Genomic DNA, 16,659 nt, shown 5'->3' on the forward strand with positions numbered 1-16,659 from the left:
CAAATGTGCCTTCAATTAAGATATTTTGAAATAAAAATTACGCGCAAGGTGTGCTTCTTGCTAAGGTATCAAATTATTCGTAATTGTTTGTAGAGTACAATACATACTTAAAAAGTTTTTAAAATGAAATGCTGTTTTTCATGGCAGAAATACACTCGAAGGTTTGCCATTGCCTGCCGAGGGACGACCGCTGTCGGACCAGGGTTTGAACCCAGGTGTTGCGGAATGGAAGCGCGCACTGCTTACCACTGCACTACAGCGGCCGACGAGACCCTGATTTACTACCTTTAATATTCAGAATATTTCTTGTTGTCAGAAGAGAGCCGCCTTGAGTTGTCAATCACACCTTGTTTAATACTCCTTGCTTATGCCAGTAATCAATTAAAATTAATTTTCAGTGCTTATACGCAAGAAAATTACCAATTTTTCGGTGCGCGTTAGCGGAAAATGCTTATAAGCGGGATGCTTATATCGTGCACCTTAAAATTTATCCCAAAATACAATAACGCAGTGCCAGTGGCAGCGGCAGTTTTTCGAAATCAGCTGTTTTTTTTTAGAAAGTGTGGTGTCCAATGAAGCGATTCACAATAGGTTTGTTCCACACGAGCCCGCGGGTGCCCAAAACAGCCTCACGCTAGAAAAATGGGTAATAGAGAGCGAATACGTTCCACTCTTGGATCGTAAATGTCTTCTTCTTTGTGCACGAAACAGCTCGGACTTTTTCTCCGGGCACAAATGTGCGNATAAAATTTTTTGAAGAATTTTACAGATTTATGAGGACTAGTATTTCACAAAAAGGTTTAGATCGTTTCGACGTATTTTCCAAATGTGCCTTCAATTAAGATATTTTGAAATAAAAATTACGCGCAAGGTGTGCTTCTTGCTAAGGTATCAAATTATTCGTAATTGTTTGTAGAGTACAATACATACTTAAAAAGTTTTTAAAATGAAATGCTGTTTTTCATGGCAGAAATACACTCGAAGGTTTGCCATTGCCTGCCGAGGGACGACCGCTGTCGGACCAGGGTTTGAACCCAGGTGTTGCGGAATGGAAGCGCGCACTGCTTACCACTGCACTACAGCGGCCGACGAGACCCTGATTTACTACCTTTAATATTCAGAATATTTCTTGTTGTCAGAAGAGAGCCGCCTTGAGTTGTCAATCACACCTTGTTTAATACTCCTTGCTTATGCCAGTAATCAATTAAAATTAATTTTCAGTGCTTATACGCAAGAAAATTACCAATTTTTCGGTGCGCGTTAGCGGAAAATGCTTATAAGCGGAATGCTTATATCGTGCACCTTAAAATTTATCCCAAAATACAATAACGCAGTGCAGCGGCAGTTTTTCGAAATCAGCTGTTTTTTTTAGAAAGTGTGGTGTCCAATGAAGCGATTCACAATAGGTTTGTTCCACACGAGCCCGCGGGTACCCGTGGGTGCCCAAAACAGCCCAGAAAGCGTTCCTCACGCTAGAAAAATCGGTAATAGAGAGCGAATACGTTCCACTTTTGGATCGTAAATGTCTTCTTCTTTGTGCACGAAACAGCCCGGACTTTATCTCCGGGCACAAATGTGCGAAAGGGCAGTTTGAAATAACTGCTGTTGTTGTTTAAATCCGAAAGCAAATTTTATAAAAACAAAAGTGGAAAATATCACTGAATTTTCAGAAATTATAGTTATTTGGTAATTTATTAGCCATATAAGATAAATACACGTAAAATCATTGTTTAGAGCTGATATGTTGATTCCGGGAACGAAAAGTGGTGTTTTGACATTTTTGGCACTTGTTAGAAGTAACTTATTTTTACTCTCTCTAATTACCGGAGCAGCCCAGAAAGCGTGGGAACGAAGCTAATACAGCAGTGGCAGCTAGCAGTATNAGACCCTGATTTACTACCTTTAATATTCAGAATATTTCTTGTTGTCAGAAGAGAGCCGCCTTGAGTTGTCAATCACACCTTGTTTAATACTCCTTGCTTATGCCAGTAATCAATTAAAATTAATTTTCAGTGCTTATACGCAAGAAAATTACCAATTTTTCGGTGCGCGTTAGCGGAAAATGCTTATAAGCGGAATGCTTATATCGTGCACCTTAAAATTTATCCCAAAATACAATAACGCAGTGCAGCGGCAGTTTTTCGAAATCAGCTGTTTTTTTTAGAAAGTGTGGTGTCCAATGAAGCGATTCACAATAGGTTTGTTCCACACGAGCCCGCGGGTACCCGTGGGTGCCCAAAACAGCCCAGAAAGCGTTCCTCACGCTAGAAAAATCGGTAATAGAGAGCGAATACGTTCCACTTTTGGATCGTAAATGTCTTCTTCTTTGTGCACGAAACAGCCCGGACTTTATCTCCGGGCACAAATGTGCGNACGAGCCCGCGGGTACCCGTGGGTGCCCAAAACAGCCCAGAAAGCGTTCCTCACGCTAGAAAAATCGGTAATAGAGAGCGAATACGTTCCACTCTTGGATCGTAAATGTCTTCTTCTTTGTGCACGAAACAGCCCGGACTTTATCTCCGGGCACAAATGTGCGAAAGGGCAATTTGAAATAACTGCTGTTGTTGTTTAAATCCGAAAGCAAATTTTATAAAAACAAAAGTGGAAAATATCACTGAATTTTCAGAAAATATAGTTATTTGGTAATTTATTAGCCATATAAGATAAATACACGTAAAATCATTGTTTAGAGCTGATNAGCCCAGAAAGCGTTCCTCACGCTAGAAAAATCGGTAATAGAGAGCGAATACGTTCCACTTTTGGATCGTAAATGTCTTCTTCTTTGTGCACGAAACAGCCCGGACTTTATCTCCGGGCACAAATGTGCGAAAGGGCAGTTTGAAATAACTGCTGTTGTTGTTTAAATCCGAAAGCAAATTTTATAAAAACAAAAGTGGAAAATATCACTGAATTTTCAGAAATTATAGTTATTTGGTAATTTATTAGCCATATAAGATAAATACACGTAAAATCATTGTTTAGAGCTGATATGTTGATTCCGGGAACGAAAAGTGGTGTTTTGACATTTTTGGCACTTGTTAGAGAGTAACTTATTTTTACTCTCTCTTATTACCGGAGCAGCCCAGAAAGCGTGGGAACGAAGCTAATACAGCAGTGGCAGCTAGCAGTATTGCTCAGTTTAGCCCAACTTCTAAATTCACTGCCTCTGCCTTCATCGCAGCAAACTTCGCATGTTGAATTTGACATAAATGAAACGCAGCCAACTTCTGTTTATATGTCACTGAAGCCTAAAAGGCAGCAACAAAAATGTAAACAAACAAAAGGGAATGTCAAAAAAAAGCAGTCACTGACAACACCGTATTGTTTGCTGCGGCAGAGACTGCCAATACTAAGAGTGTTCGCTATTCAAAAAAACTTGTACAAGTTGGTACCAATTGTTACCAAATCGTGTTCGTTTGGCCAAAAACCCAGTAAAACTTGCATGGAGAGAGCACAATTTTCACATTTCATTTGAAGGGGAAGTGGCAAATTCGTGCTGGGAAAATTTTTGCCTGTAAGAATTTGCAAGCAGGATTGTGGCACACGGTTGCATTTTGGTCAACGTTAATTTGAATCAACAAGTTCGTTAAACTTAAAAATGAACAATCTTGTTGTGATTGACTAATGAAAGAAGTATGTAAATATGTATTTATTCAATTCATTTAATTAATTCCAAACATTAGAAAGGTACTCGGCTGAAAAAGCAGTATTCGTAATCGGAACGCAGTCGACACCACTGTCGATATAGGAAATCCGACAGTGACTTCCACAAACAAATTGAAGCGTATGTTGAAGAAAGTCACAATAAGAAGAAATATACGTCTAGGTCCTGTTTTGTTTTCCACCCTAAATAATTTAAAAAATTGACTATGTTCGCTGTTAGTTTCTGCTGGAAAAATTTGTGCCAACAGCAAAAACCGCTGATCAAAAACAGCCGGTAGGACTTACGCAAATCGCTAATTGAATTTGATGGTTTCGAAGTCAAAAGTGATAAAATTCGACTAATCAAACTTGTAAGAACTAAGTAGTTATTCATTTAATCAATAAACCGTGTCAGGATAACACCTTGTGATGAAAATTCGATCAGCTGTTCGTCTAACTTGCAAGTTTCTGCAAATTTTCTGTTCGCGTACTATTCTGGATATTTTTTCTCTTATGAGAGAACAGATGACATTTCGCGGGAATTTTGCTGTTGGATGTTTTTTACTGGAGATTTTAAACGAACGTACCTATTTGAAGTAACAGCTGATTTTAAAAACTGTTACTGCCACTGCCACTGCGCTATTGTATTTTAGGCTTTTAGGTGAAATTTTCTATCATTTTTTCTGGTACTTGTAAACGGGAGATGCTTATAACCGTTCTCCGGAAATCCGTAGAAATATATAATATCACTTTTATAAACCACACACTTTGTCACTTTAGTAGTAAACAAATTTCACTTGAAAAAGGGTCGACTTAAGAATGACAGCATTTGCGGGGCAATTACATTTGGAAAAAAATGTTAAAATTTAAAGATCTTGAGCCTGCATAACTCTCAAATGGAGTTTAATCATTCTTATAGTTTGCAGCGTTCTCATTGATCCTAGAAAATTATGATGAACTCAAAAGAGAGGAATTCATTTTCTTACGAGCGACCTCTAAGAATTATCGTAGAGAGGGAAAATTCATGGAGGTTTTTTTTAGGTGGTCTAATATTCACGTATACATTAATTCACAGCCGAATTTATCATGGAACTTTTCTTGAAACTATAAAAAATAAGTAAATATTTTTACGCTAGGCGCACAGCGCATCTGAGTTCGGACGTTCGAGCTGATGCGCACACTTAACAGATTACACTGGTTCACAGCGAAAATGCTCTATAGATGCCACTATCCACTATCCTATGTAGAATTGCTCGGTGATTCCGAAAATTGTGATATTTTTTTTTATGGATAACTTTTCGAGATATTTGCAATTTACCGCTATTCAGCTTAAAAACGAACTACGAACCAATTAAATAATCGCAATACGAGATACAGAAAATGAAAGCTAATGAAATTCTCCATAAACCGTATGTACATCACTTTTCGATAGCCCTGATAGTTTCTGAGAAATTAATTAATCATTTATGACATCTCTTGCTTTCAATGCAAACACTCTGCCTACTCAGGTGTACGTGGGGGGGTATCAGTAACACTCTTTTCTACTCATATTTCATACAAAAATTCCTTGCGCATTTTCATTTTCATTTGACCAATTATTACTATCTTATTTATCTATCGATTTTCTTTATTGGTAGCTTCATTTTTTTACAAGATTTAAAATAAGTGCAAAATATTAACACAGAATATGTTATTTTTCCCTGATACAGTTTGATTTCGTTCACCTTATGGTGATTTCTACCAAAAAATGTGTTGCCCTTGCACGGTGCAAAATGTCTTTGATGTTACACTCAACCCCCCTTTGAAAATGCATGTTTTGCCTTCTTGTCCTTGTCCAGATCATTCAATCAATTCATCATATTATTGTTTTAAGCAACCATCTGATTTTCAGGGCAACCATCTCCCCTGACAAAGCTTCAAAGGGCAGAAAAGGTGCCTTATTTGCCGTACAGGAGTGTGACATTTTAAGAAACGAACACACAATTTTCTCACCCTTTGCTTTTCATTTAGAATCGAACAAGAAAAGATAAAAGGGCAATCAAAAGGCGACATTTTTTGGTAGAAACGAAATCACCATTAGAAATTATCAGGGCTATTGAAAAGTGATGTTTAAATGTTTATGGAAATTTTATTTGCTTTCATTTTCCGTACCTCGTATTACGATTATTCCATTGGTTCGTTAGATATGCTAGATTAAGTCGAAACTCTTTTTCATAAGCCGAATAACGGTAAATTGCAAATATCTCGAAAACGTATCCATAAAGAAAAAAAATTGACTCTAATTTTGGAATCAGCGAGCGGTNAACGGTAAATTGCAAATATCTCGAAAACGTATCCATAAAGAAAAAAAATTTACTCTAATTTTGGAATCAGGGAGGGGTTTACATACAAATTGGATAGTGGTGGCGACGACCATTTCTTCAAAAACAGTTACAAAAGCGCACTTTCTGATAGGAACTAATTGGTTTCCTTATAAATTTTGCTTAAGGTTTTCGAAGACAAGACAATTATGTCTCGATTTATCGAATCTTTACCTAGGTAAACCCGTAATACTTGTTGCTGAACAGCTACATACTATTATTTTTCTACTTTTTCTTGCAGCACTTTCGTGATCAATGCATCGATGGCAGCGGGTTGCCTCTGCTCACCGAGGATCATTTGCTGAATGCGTTGGGCATGAAGTTAGGGCCTGCGTTAAAATTACGTTCGATGCTGGCGAAAAAGCTAGGCGGACCCTGCCCGTGTGTCGCATGCCTTACGCAGGCACGGCAAGTGCTAGCTTTGCAAACGGCGACCAAGACGGACGCAGCAAGCCCTCGAGGCACAACGTCAGCAGCAGCAGAATCATCGACAGAATCTGGAAGTACTACCGGCATCTCCGATACAAATCACAAAGAAAAGCAAAACCAAGAAGAGAAGAGGCAAGAAGGCCCAACGCAACAACAACAACACGTAAAGGAACAGCGCCAAGCGAGTTTCTGCAGCAATAATGATAGCAGCAGTAGCTGTGCCGCCCTCACGCTACAAATATGCGCAAATATTTATAAAAGTGATGCGAACAGTAACAATCCCATTGAAAAGAAAACAAATAATGAGAATGAGACCAGTGGACCTAGAATTCCGAACAAAGTGACTGGCGGCAACACTGATACTGATACTATTGAACCAATAGAAAATAAAGACTGTAAAAGTAGCAGCAGATGTGTCGGTAACAGCAACACAAACAACGGAAGAAGTTTACAACGAACCGGAAGTGGTGACATCCCGGACGTTGGTAGTTAGCTTTCGTTTTTATAGCCGAATATATTTTGTTTTTTTTTTTGTATGTTTTAGTATCCTTCATTAGATATAAGGCAAAATCCAAAAATCAAACTTATACATATTTATGTACTTACATACATACTTGGGTTTTGTTTTATCCCGGCAAATTATTTGCTCTATTCGAGTTTCATTTTCTATGAACTTTTTTTTTTATATTTAAGGCAGTCGTCACATTCATATATCGTCACCTGAAATGCAAACAGCCGTAACTAAGAAAATGTATTTTTAACTGACTTCCAAAAAAGGAGGAGGTTATCAGTTCGACGGAAATTTTTTTTTTTTTTTTTTATGTATGTTACCGCATAACTTTGGACCACGTCAACCGATTTCGATAATTCTTTTTGCATCGGAAAGGTAGTGTCTCAGAGGTAGTCCCATATTAATCTGGTTAAGATCCGATCATGAGATATATATATATATATATTTTTTTTTTATATGAGAGTTGAAGTCGGTTTTTTTTTTGCTAAAAATTACTTGTTTGCATAATCCGATTTGATAAGAAAACTTAAGATTTTTTTTGTTAGCTACGGCCTTTTGCATTTCAGGTGGCGATATGTACATATGTATGTATGTATGTACGTATGTATGTATGCATGTATGTATGAATCCATAAGCAAAACCATGAATTGTCTTCTGTTCTGTAAATATATTTAGCAAAATATATAGGTATATGTAGCTATAGCTAAGTAAATATAGATACATATCGTCGTTTTTAAAGAAGAATTAAAGAATGCAAAACCTCGTATGTGAGGTTGCCAAAATTTTACAGGAGACAGTAAAACTTGTCTTATTTCAACACAGTTCGCTCTTGTATCCCTAATTATCGCTACGTTTTATATCTAAATATCGATATTTGGGTATTAATAGATAAGGCTTGATGTCCGGAGCTTCCGGTGAGCAAATCTCTCTATTTTCGCACAAATGTCAGTTACGAGGTTTTACAGAACCGCGATACATGGTTTTGTACTTTAAACTACGATGAGTGTGTACTAGGGTATTCGATTATTCTTTTTTTCCAAAACCGGTTTTCAAGTTATTCGAAAAACTGCAATTTAAAAAAGCCCTCTGTTCCTTCTGTTGAAATTGCGAAAAAACCGGGTAAACCGGTTTTATTTTACATAGTTTTCATACAGTTAAAATGCTTATGAAGTAATGACCAAAAATTATTTGCCACACAATTTTCTCACCCTTTCCCTTTAACTTAGAATCCAACACCAAAAAAATAGAAAGGGCAATCAAAAGGCAAAATTCCATAAGTTCAAAGTTTTTCTTTAGATCAAAAGCAAATTAAATAAGAATCACTGAAAATTCACGTTTGCACGTTTTTTTTCGGACTTTAATAGTGCTCTTGCCGCCGTAGCTGAGTGTTTAGATGTACCTGCTGCCATTCGGGAGTTCAATGGTTCAATTTCTGGTTCCAGCAACATCAAAAAAGGTTTTTCAAATAGCGATCGCCCCTCGACAAACAATTGCAAACCTCCGAGTGTACTTCTGCCATAAAAAAGCTTCTTCGGAGCTGGAGTAATAGTGTAGATCTCTCCATTTACGGGTTTCCCTTAAACTGGGAAAAAGCCTTGAAAACTTCAAAAAACTCGAAATTTTTTTTGAGAGGTCAAAATTGGTATGAAATGAAAAATTTCACCGGAGAAAAATTTCGGTCACCAGAAATGGCTTAAGCTTTGTTTTGCCTACAACAAGGCGACCTGTTGTACCTCTTTTATGGAGAGTCACAAACAGACGAGCACAATACAGTGGTACACTGATGGCTCCAAAACAACTGAGGGGATTGGAGCGGGCGTCTACCGCCCCAGGTTGAAACCTTCGGTGCCCCTGGGTACGTTTCCTAGCATCTTTCAAGCAGATGCCTACGCCATTAGTATGTGTGCTGAGGTTAACATTCGCAGGAATTATAGGAACGAAAGGATACTTATATTAAGCGATAGTCAGGCGGCACTTATGGCTCTCTCAGCATTCGAGATCAAGCGCCCTCCTTGGTTTTAGAGTGTGTAGAGAGGCTTAATGCTCTGGCAGAGGTTAATGAGATTAGACGGATGTGGGTACCAGGCCACATGGGGGTCACTGTTAAGGAGGAAGCTGACCATCTGGCCAGAATGGCCGCTGCCTCGACACCGATAGGACCTGAGACCTTGCAGTGGGACCCAACACCTAAAAGGAAATTCTCAGAAAGGAAAATACCAAACTAAGGAAACTGTACTCTACGTCAGGCAAAAAGCATATTAGGAGGTTACAATCTGATAAGATATAGGTTATTAAGGCTTAGAGGGCACTAATAAAAACTAGCAATCTGGTCCAGCGACCTGTGTCGCTTTTGCGATACGGGCAAGGGGACCCCTTTACACCTTCTAGTGGAGCGTGAGGCCGTTGCACGCCGGAGAAATAGGAGCATAGGGCACATGTGGCCAAGAGAGGAGCACACACACACTCACTACCCCCGGGATCTATTATACAATTTTTAGAGTATCTGGGGCTGGTCAACTATCTATCTACCCTCTTGCATTTATTACATATGGGTGTATGTACACACATATGTATATGTATACATACATACATATATACATATATCATATACAATTTATCCATAGAAAAGAGCTCGTAATAGTCTATAAAATTTTGATGTTATGTAGTTTGTAAGCCCTTAGAATAATAAAGTCTAGATTTTCGTAACTTTGATAAAGATATATGTATGTATACTTATAAGATTTATTTAAGAAAATACGACTTGTATATACTGAATATGTAAACACAACAAGGGATCACTGTCTTCCACAGGAATAGTTGCTGTTTCAAAGAAATCATAACCAGCAATCTTGCAAGCGATACATAAAATGTATATTGTAAGCATACCCCGCCCCCCTTTCCCCCCCCACACATTTCCATTATGTTATTTTAATAACTACCCTGCCAGACGGTAGCTACTTAAATTACTCCGATATAAAAATTTAAAGCAAAGCTTAACCAGTAGATTTCTCTATGCGCTTTTAATGCGTCTGTTTTTTTTTTTTTATTGTATGGGTGAACTGTTCTGGTACGGTAAGTTGTGTGAACTCTTCAGCCGAAAATGCACATTAGTCAATTTATGGAAAGTAATATGCTAGTTCTTTTTTTTTTTAATTAAATTGCATAAAATTCATAAATAAATATAAGTATGCATGTACCTACATATGCATAAATAAGTGTACTTAATTTTAATAGATTTTAATATATTGGTTCCATTTTATAAATAAAAATAAAAAGGCAGTCAACTAATATTTAAAAAAAGCATATTTGAACTTATTAGACATTTATCAGTGCTTTGCTAAGTTATTTATTACTAGTCAGTACAGGAATATTATTTTTATGGATAAGTGTACATACTTATGCGCTTCATGCAAAATGCCAAAATTTGTTCAATATTCTTCAAGATAAATAATGTGTGTATGTAGCTCTTAAGTTAAAAATTTTCTACCGCTCCGTAAGTCAAATTAAGAGACTATTATAAATATGCGTCATAAGTCTAAAATATTTTTTAATACGTATTGTATGTAGTACGCACATATGTATGTATGTATGTATGTACATGTAATCACTTTTTCATTTAGGGAATAAAACTTATTTAAATCTTTTGAATTTTAATTCATTTCATCTTTTTGTATGTTTGTATTAGGGTTGGCAAACCATCGACAACCATCAACGGTTTAGATTGTCGATACATAGTTTAGCATAGAATTTTGGGTGGCCGGAAAATCCGAATACGATTTTTCCAAACACTTACACTTGTGATCAGCTAATTAAGCCAGCTACATTTTGATCAATTTTGGCTATTTTGCTTTCGTTTCTATTTAATGTTTATTATTTTTACATAAAAGTCTAGCTCATTATATAACAAACACCATATTAATCCAGATTTCAAACTTTGTTCCAAAATTATGAAAAATATGCAAAGTTTCAGCTAAATTTTTAACTTTTTATTCAGATTTTTTAGAATTTTTTTGAGTATGCAGTTTAATAACCCATTAAATTCTAGTGCAATAATGTGCAAGTCTTAAGTTGCTAAAAAATCGCTTTGATTTTTAATAATTTTTTTTTTCTGATTGCATTACAAATTTTTTTCCGTACAAAATAAGTTCGAGATTTTTCTCTTTTTTTGTATGGAATAGTTGAAAATCTAGCTGAAACTTTGCAGATTTTTCATAATTTTTGCACAAAGTTTGAAATCTGGATTTATGTGGTGTTGGTGGTGTTGGTTGGTGGTGTGGTGAGCTACACGTTTATGGAAAAATAATGAACATCAAATAAACAAAAGAAAAATAGTGACAGGATTTAGAGAAAAAGGATATATTCATTGCTCCCCTGCAGACTATTTTATGAATAAGCAGTAGTTTGTTGGGGAAAAGATATTGTATCTTACCCATTCTCAATATATCCAATCCCTAAATCTGGCGAAGGCCCGGAAGCGGCAGAGAAAATGTTTTGTACTATCCATATCCTCCAAACAAGATGTACAGAGTGGATTCGTACCAATGGATTGTGCCCCGTAGTTCACTACTTTTTTGTCTGAGAAGGAATATTGTCACAGGCGTTTTCAGGAAACACTTCGCTGTTTTGCAGGTGTCAATACCACACCAACGGCTCTCGTGAGTTTTATTTATAAGACACTTGATACATCCGATCTTTCTCGCTATGCTTGAGCCAAAAAATGGCTCCGGTCCAATTACCTTGCCTGGAACACCGTAGTGGTAATGATTTCATCTTACGGCCGTCTGTGCCAACTGCCGCCAATCGGAAATGCCAAGTGAAGTCAAGTTCTTCTAAACCTGGTCTTTCCAATGCAGTGGGAGCCTCCATCTTCCTCTGCCACCACCAGTGGGTCTAAAGTTATCTATTGTGCGTGACCCTCCGCCATATATGGGAAGGCTTTTGATGTAGCCTAGCAATTCCAGGGGCGTTTTGTTCCATATTTCAATCGTATTAAGTGCAGCACTACACAAGTGAGCAAGTCTGCTCCTAACAAGAGCGTCACATTCACAATGAATGTGTTCTGGCTGATAGCCATTTGTTTCAGAAAGATTAATTTTACTGAGGTGGTAACCAAGGGTGTGGTACCCAGTGAGAGTTTTAAGGACCTCTCTGCCTAAGTTACGTAGTTTCGTTGAAGCTTCTTTTGATGGACCTGATGGACCTTTTTGAACATTTTATCTACCCAGTTATTCATGATGCCCTCTAGGTGCGCTATGCTGAGTAGTGATGTGCTGACTTGATAATTTTAAGTATTGATCGATACTCGTTACCGATTTAAAAAGTATCCAATACTTTCGATACTCGGTACCGAAATGTTTAGGCTTTCAACAGGAACGCATACAGAACAAAAATAAAAGTGGTTCGGTAGAGCTTAGTCAATCAAAAGCATAGTGTAGGAGCTAGTAAAGCTTTTAATGCTGATTCAAATCAAAAATATATATACTCGTACATACATTTTCCGCCACAATTTCTCACTTGAAACATTTTTTTAGATGAAACGGACGATGATATCTTTGTAGGCCTGAAAGGCTTCTCCATCCGTCACAGCATTTTTCTTGGTATCGGTATTGGGTACCGAAAAGAAAGTATTACGTACCGGCAATTCAGCACATCACTATGGCTGAACCCACAAAAGGGTCCCGGACCAGGGTGTCCAGATTGTTTAAAAAAAGCGCAATTTCTGAAAAAAATCGCCAAAAATTGCCAATTATTATTTTTTAAATAAAATTTATGAAATCGGTATAACAAATCTTTTATTTAAAAAATGAGATGTTATAATATAGTTTTTAAAACCAAAAAAGAATATAATACCTTCAGAGGGTATGATGTACAAATAATTTTCTTTAAAGATACGCATACTTTTTAAAAATATTCGTTTCAACGTATTTTGCAATAGGACTGCGCAATTATTAAATTTATTATAACTCATATTAATTGATTAATCGCACAATCCGCTTTTGAGGGAGCTTCGAGATATAGAGCACTTTTCTTTGCTTTTCGCCACTTAAATAGATTTCTTGTTTTTAATAACAATTAGGGGATTCACAAGATGTTTAAGGCGTTGTAAAGCTTACAAGAAAAAAGGGAATTAGTGCCTCATTTTGCTTTTTTGCAATACCTAGTGCCTTTTTCGCTATTTTATTTTGCCTTTTCCAACCCATTTCGTTATTTTATTTTGCCTTTTTTATAGGTTTTTAGGTCCTAAAAATCCATTCCCTGCTAATCACAAAGCCTAATTTTTGTAAAATCTGATGAGAAATTTAAAAGTAAATTTTAATTAAAATATAAAACGGGAAGAACATTCTTTAGAATTAGATTATTAAATCGCAAGATTACATTTAAAATAAGACAACGAAAAAATAACAAATTAGTGCGAGCTACGTATGTAAGTAAAAAAAATAACAAGCACTGATAATGGTTTTTGATTTGAAACATTATTACATTGGTATAAATATGGGAAAGAAAATACTCAGATTATCAAAGTGACAAGGCCGTTGATAATACTCACAATTCACGAATCATGATACAAAAATTTAAAGGTAAAACCGCTGAGAGGCAGCCTGAACATTTTTGAAGTTTGCTAACCTAACAAAAATGTTTTCAAATTTTCAATCTCACACGTACATTCTCAATTTCAGTCTCAAACAAGTCTCATTTCAGTAAAAGTCCCTTATAATTATTCGGAGAAGGACGTAAATAATTTCCATCTTAAAATAAACGTCCCACGAGACGAAAAAATAAAAGTCCTATATAATTATTAAGAGAAGAGGTAAATCATTTCCATCTTAAAATAAACGTCCCACGAGACGAAAAAAAGATAAAAAACTCATATAATTACACTGGTTTACGGCAAAAATCTTCTATGGATTTTACTATCCAATTTCAACATTCCGAAAATCGAGTTAATTTTTTTTCTATGGATACGTTTTCGAAATATTTGCAATTTACCGTTATTCAGCTTAAAACAAAAAGTAGTTCCACCTAATCACGTATATCTTATGAACCAATTTAACAATCACAAATTGAGATACGCCAAATCAAAGCTAATAAAATCCTCCATAAACCATATATACATCACTTGCCGATAGGACTGATAGGTTCTGACAAATTAATTAATCATTCCAGTTTTTTTTTTTTTAATGAAAAAATGAAAAAAAAATTAAACTTTAACAGAAAAAATTTTAAAAATATCAGGTGCTGTGCCAAATTGTTGCCTGTTCAGTTAAAAAAAAAAAGTTAAGCGTGTGATAAATGAAGAAGTAATGAGTGGTCAAATGAAAATACGCACAGATTTTTTGTATGAAAAATTAGCTGGAAAAAAGGTTACTCATACGCCACGTACACCTGAGTCACACGCTTTTCCGCTCATATTTCATACAAAAAGTCGTTGCGCATTTTCATTTGACCACTCATTATTTCTCATTTATCCATCGATTTTCTTCATTAGTAACTTGACTTTCTTCGTAACAGAACAGGCTTTAGCACAAATACAAAAATTTGGCACGGAACCTGTAATTTTTTAATTTTTTCTTCTGTTAAAGCTTGATTCTTTTAATTTTTTTCATTAAAAAATAAAAAAACTGGAATGATTAATTAATTTGTCAGAAAGTATTAGTCCTATCGGAAAGTGGTGTATGTACGGTTTATCGAGAATTTCATTGGCTTTGATTTGGCGTGTCTAATTTTATGATTGTTAAATTGGTTCATAAGACATACGTGGTTAAGTGTTGTTTTAAGCTGAATAAAGGTAAATTGAAAATATCTCGAAAACGTATCCATAGAAGAAAATTGACTCGCTTTTCGGAATAATCGAGCAATTCTACATAGAAATACAAGCAAAAAGTAACAATTTACATGGCAAAATTAAAAACAAAGTGAAAATGTTTTTTTTTTTAGTTCTGACGCCTCCATTAAATGTGTTCGCTATTTTTTAGCTTAGTTGGTTGCAATGTTTATATGTATATAGATAGCATTAATTACATATACATAAGAGAATTAACAAAATTTTAATTTCATTTTAGTTGTTCTTGGAACATGTCGTATAGTTAGTGATATACGTGTGCCGCGTTGTAATATATCTCCCATTTTATGAACGGTTTCACAGTTCTCATAGTTGCAGATTCGGTCGCAAAGGACATCTTGTTTGACTTCACTTATTGCGTGCATATACCCACTGTACAATGAATCTTTTAATATTAATAAACTACGAGGTTCTAAAAGCAATTTGAAATTTTCTGGTTGCTGTGTATAATTACTACTGTTACAATGCTTCGAATCAGGCTGTGTGCCGTCTGAAGTACTTTTCTGTAGTTTCACAAATTCAAGGACCGTATATGAACCACAAGAGATAGTTGATATAATCGGATAAAAGAGAGGTCCATCGGTGTGCGGCATTATCCCTTGTCCAGGCAAATATTCATTAACAAGTACATGGTTCGCCTTTTGTGACTCAAACATATCTATCCCACAATAAAAAGAAAACAATTAGTCACTTATTTAAATATATGTATGTACATACGTATTTTGTCTTTTGAAACTTACTTAAATTATTTATTTTGTCTACATAAATTTGTAACCATTCAGGGATTTGTTCAGCTACCATTCCGTTTGGGTGGGGTATTCCTCCATAATTAATTAGGCGTCTGTTTAGTAGTTGTGTCCATTTTGGCTTTGGAGTTTTACTGATCTGAGAAAAAACATGTTGCTCCTCTTCTGAAGTTATAAAATTGGGAATGTAGATTGCTGTCGGCGGGCACTGCAAAAGAAATAACTAAATATTCCTATGCTGTTCCTGAATACATTTTGTATGGGCGCACTTACTTTACGAATCTCAAAGTCTGAAAAATCCATATTGTACAAAATGTAATGTTTAAGGACTTTGCCTTTTATAAGTTTATAATCACTTTTCTTGCAATTTATAAGTTAAATCTGTGCCATTACCATTTAAAACAAGTTAAATAGTGGCTGTAAGCACAATAAATAAAATAAACAGAGGTGCAGATGTTAATAAATATACGTTCTCTGAATAAATGCAATTTACGTTCTGTTTTGTGTTTTCTTGATCAACTAATTTCCGATAGATGGTGCAAGCAGATATTTGTACTGGCAGCACTGACAAATTAGAACACTGTATTGTCAATTTTTTGAAAAAAATCTACAAGCAGTGAAAATTACGTTTTGAAACTAAATTTTCACATTTACAATTAATAAGTATTTACAGAGTACACAAAACGCAGAAAATATAGTCGCCGTATAGCATATTTTAGGAATCCTTATCAAATGGGCATTTTTGATATAAAATCGTGGCAAAACTTATTATAACAACATAAAACTTCACGTGAAACTGGATTAACATAATAATATTCGTACAATAGTGACAAATGAAATATAAATCGAATGCTTACTGAAATTTGCTGGAGATGTTGAAAGTGAGCAAAATTGGCAAAATTTCGCTACCGAAATTGCAATTCATCTTTAGACAGTAAAAGTGCACTTTAGCGAAAGGAGGCCAATATTGATGAAAAACAAATCAAGAGGGGTATCAATCGACGCGCACAACAATAATCCGAGACCGGAAATTCACATTTTTAATTCGTTAAATACTTATTCGCAAAAAACACTTGCACTTTTCGCACTATGTTTTGATGAATTTGTCGCAAATAAATGGAGTAAATGAGC

General features: G+C 35.7%; 2 protein-coding genes across 4 annotated transcripts in view; one reads left to right on the forward strand and one right to left on the reverse strand.

The window, feature by feature from the left end:
• LOC108365611 (putative GPI-anchored protein PB15E9.01c) overlaps window positions 1–7,164 on the forward strand; it is a 58,453-nt gene extending 51,289 nt beyond the window's left edge. For all 3 annotated transcript variants that reach the window (XM_017619677.1, XM_017619678.1, XM_017619679.1), the window contains exon 6: window positions 6,244–7,164. In XM_017619677.1, the coding sequence (XP_017475166.1) occupies window positions 6,244–6,924 (681 nt within the window). In that variant the 3' untranslated portion in view covers window positions 6,925–7,164. The remainder of the gene's footprint in view (window positions 1–6,243) is intronic.
• Window positions 7,165–14,814: 7,650 nt separating this feature from the next.
• Window positions 14,815–16,033, reverse strand: LOC108365612 (alpha-ketoglutarate-dependent dioxygenase alkB homolog 6). Its single transcript, XM_017619680.1, has 3 exons — window positions 15,802–16,033; window positions 15,523–15,736; window positions 14,815–15,440 (listed from the first exon to the last, which is right to left on the reverse strand). The coding sequence occupies exons 1-3, from the start codon at window positions 15,829–15,831 to the stop codon at window positions 14,977–14,979; spliced, it is 708 nt and encodes a 235-aa protein (XP_017475169.1). The 5' UTR covers window positions 15,832–16,033; the 3' UTR covers window positions 14,815–14,976.
• Window positions 16,034–16,659: the final 626 nt, after the last annotated feature.

This window comes from Rhagoletis zephyria, unplaced genomic scaffold (genome assembly GCF_001687245.7).
Source record: "Rhagoletis zephyria isolate East Lansing unplaced genomic scaffold, Rhagoletis_zephyria_1.1 Rzeph_scaffold_01933, whole genome shotgun sequence".
Taxonomy (NCBI): domain Eukaryota; kingdom Metazoa; phylum Arthropoda; class Insecta; order Diptera; family Tephritidae; genus Rhagoletis; species Rhagoletis zephyria.

Excerpts from the sequence above, each read along its gene's own strand:
- LOC108365612 (XM_017619680.1), bottom strand. The coding sequence starts at position 15,831 with ATGGATTTTTCAGACTTTGAGATTCGTAAA. Across the intron at positions 15,737-15,801 it reads CAGACTTTGAGATTCGTAAA|TGCCCGCCGACAGCAATCTA; the intron begins GTAAGTGCGCCC and ends TTTCTTTTGCAG. Across the intron at positions 15,441-15,522 it reads AGACAAAATAAATAATTTAA|ATATGTTTGAGTCACAAAAG; the intron begins GTAAGTTTCAAA and ends ATTGTGGGATAG.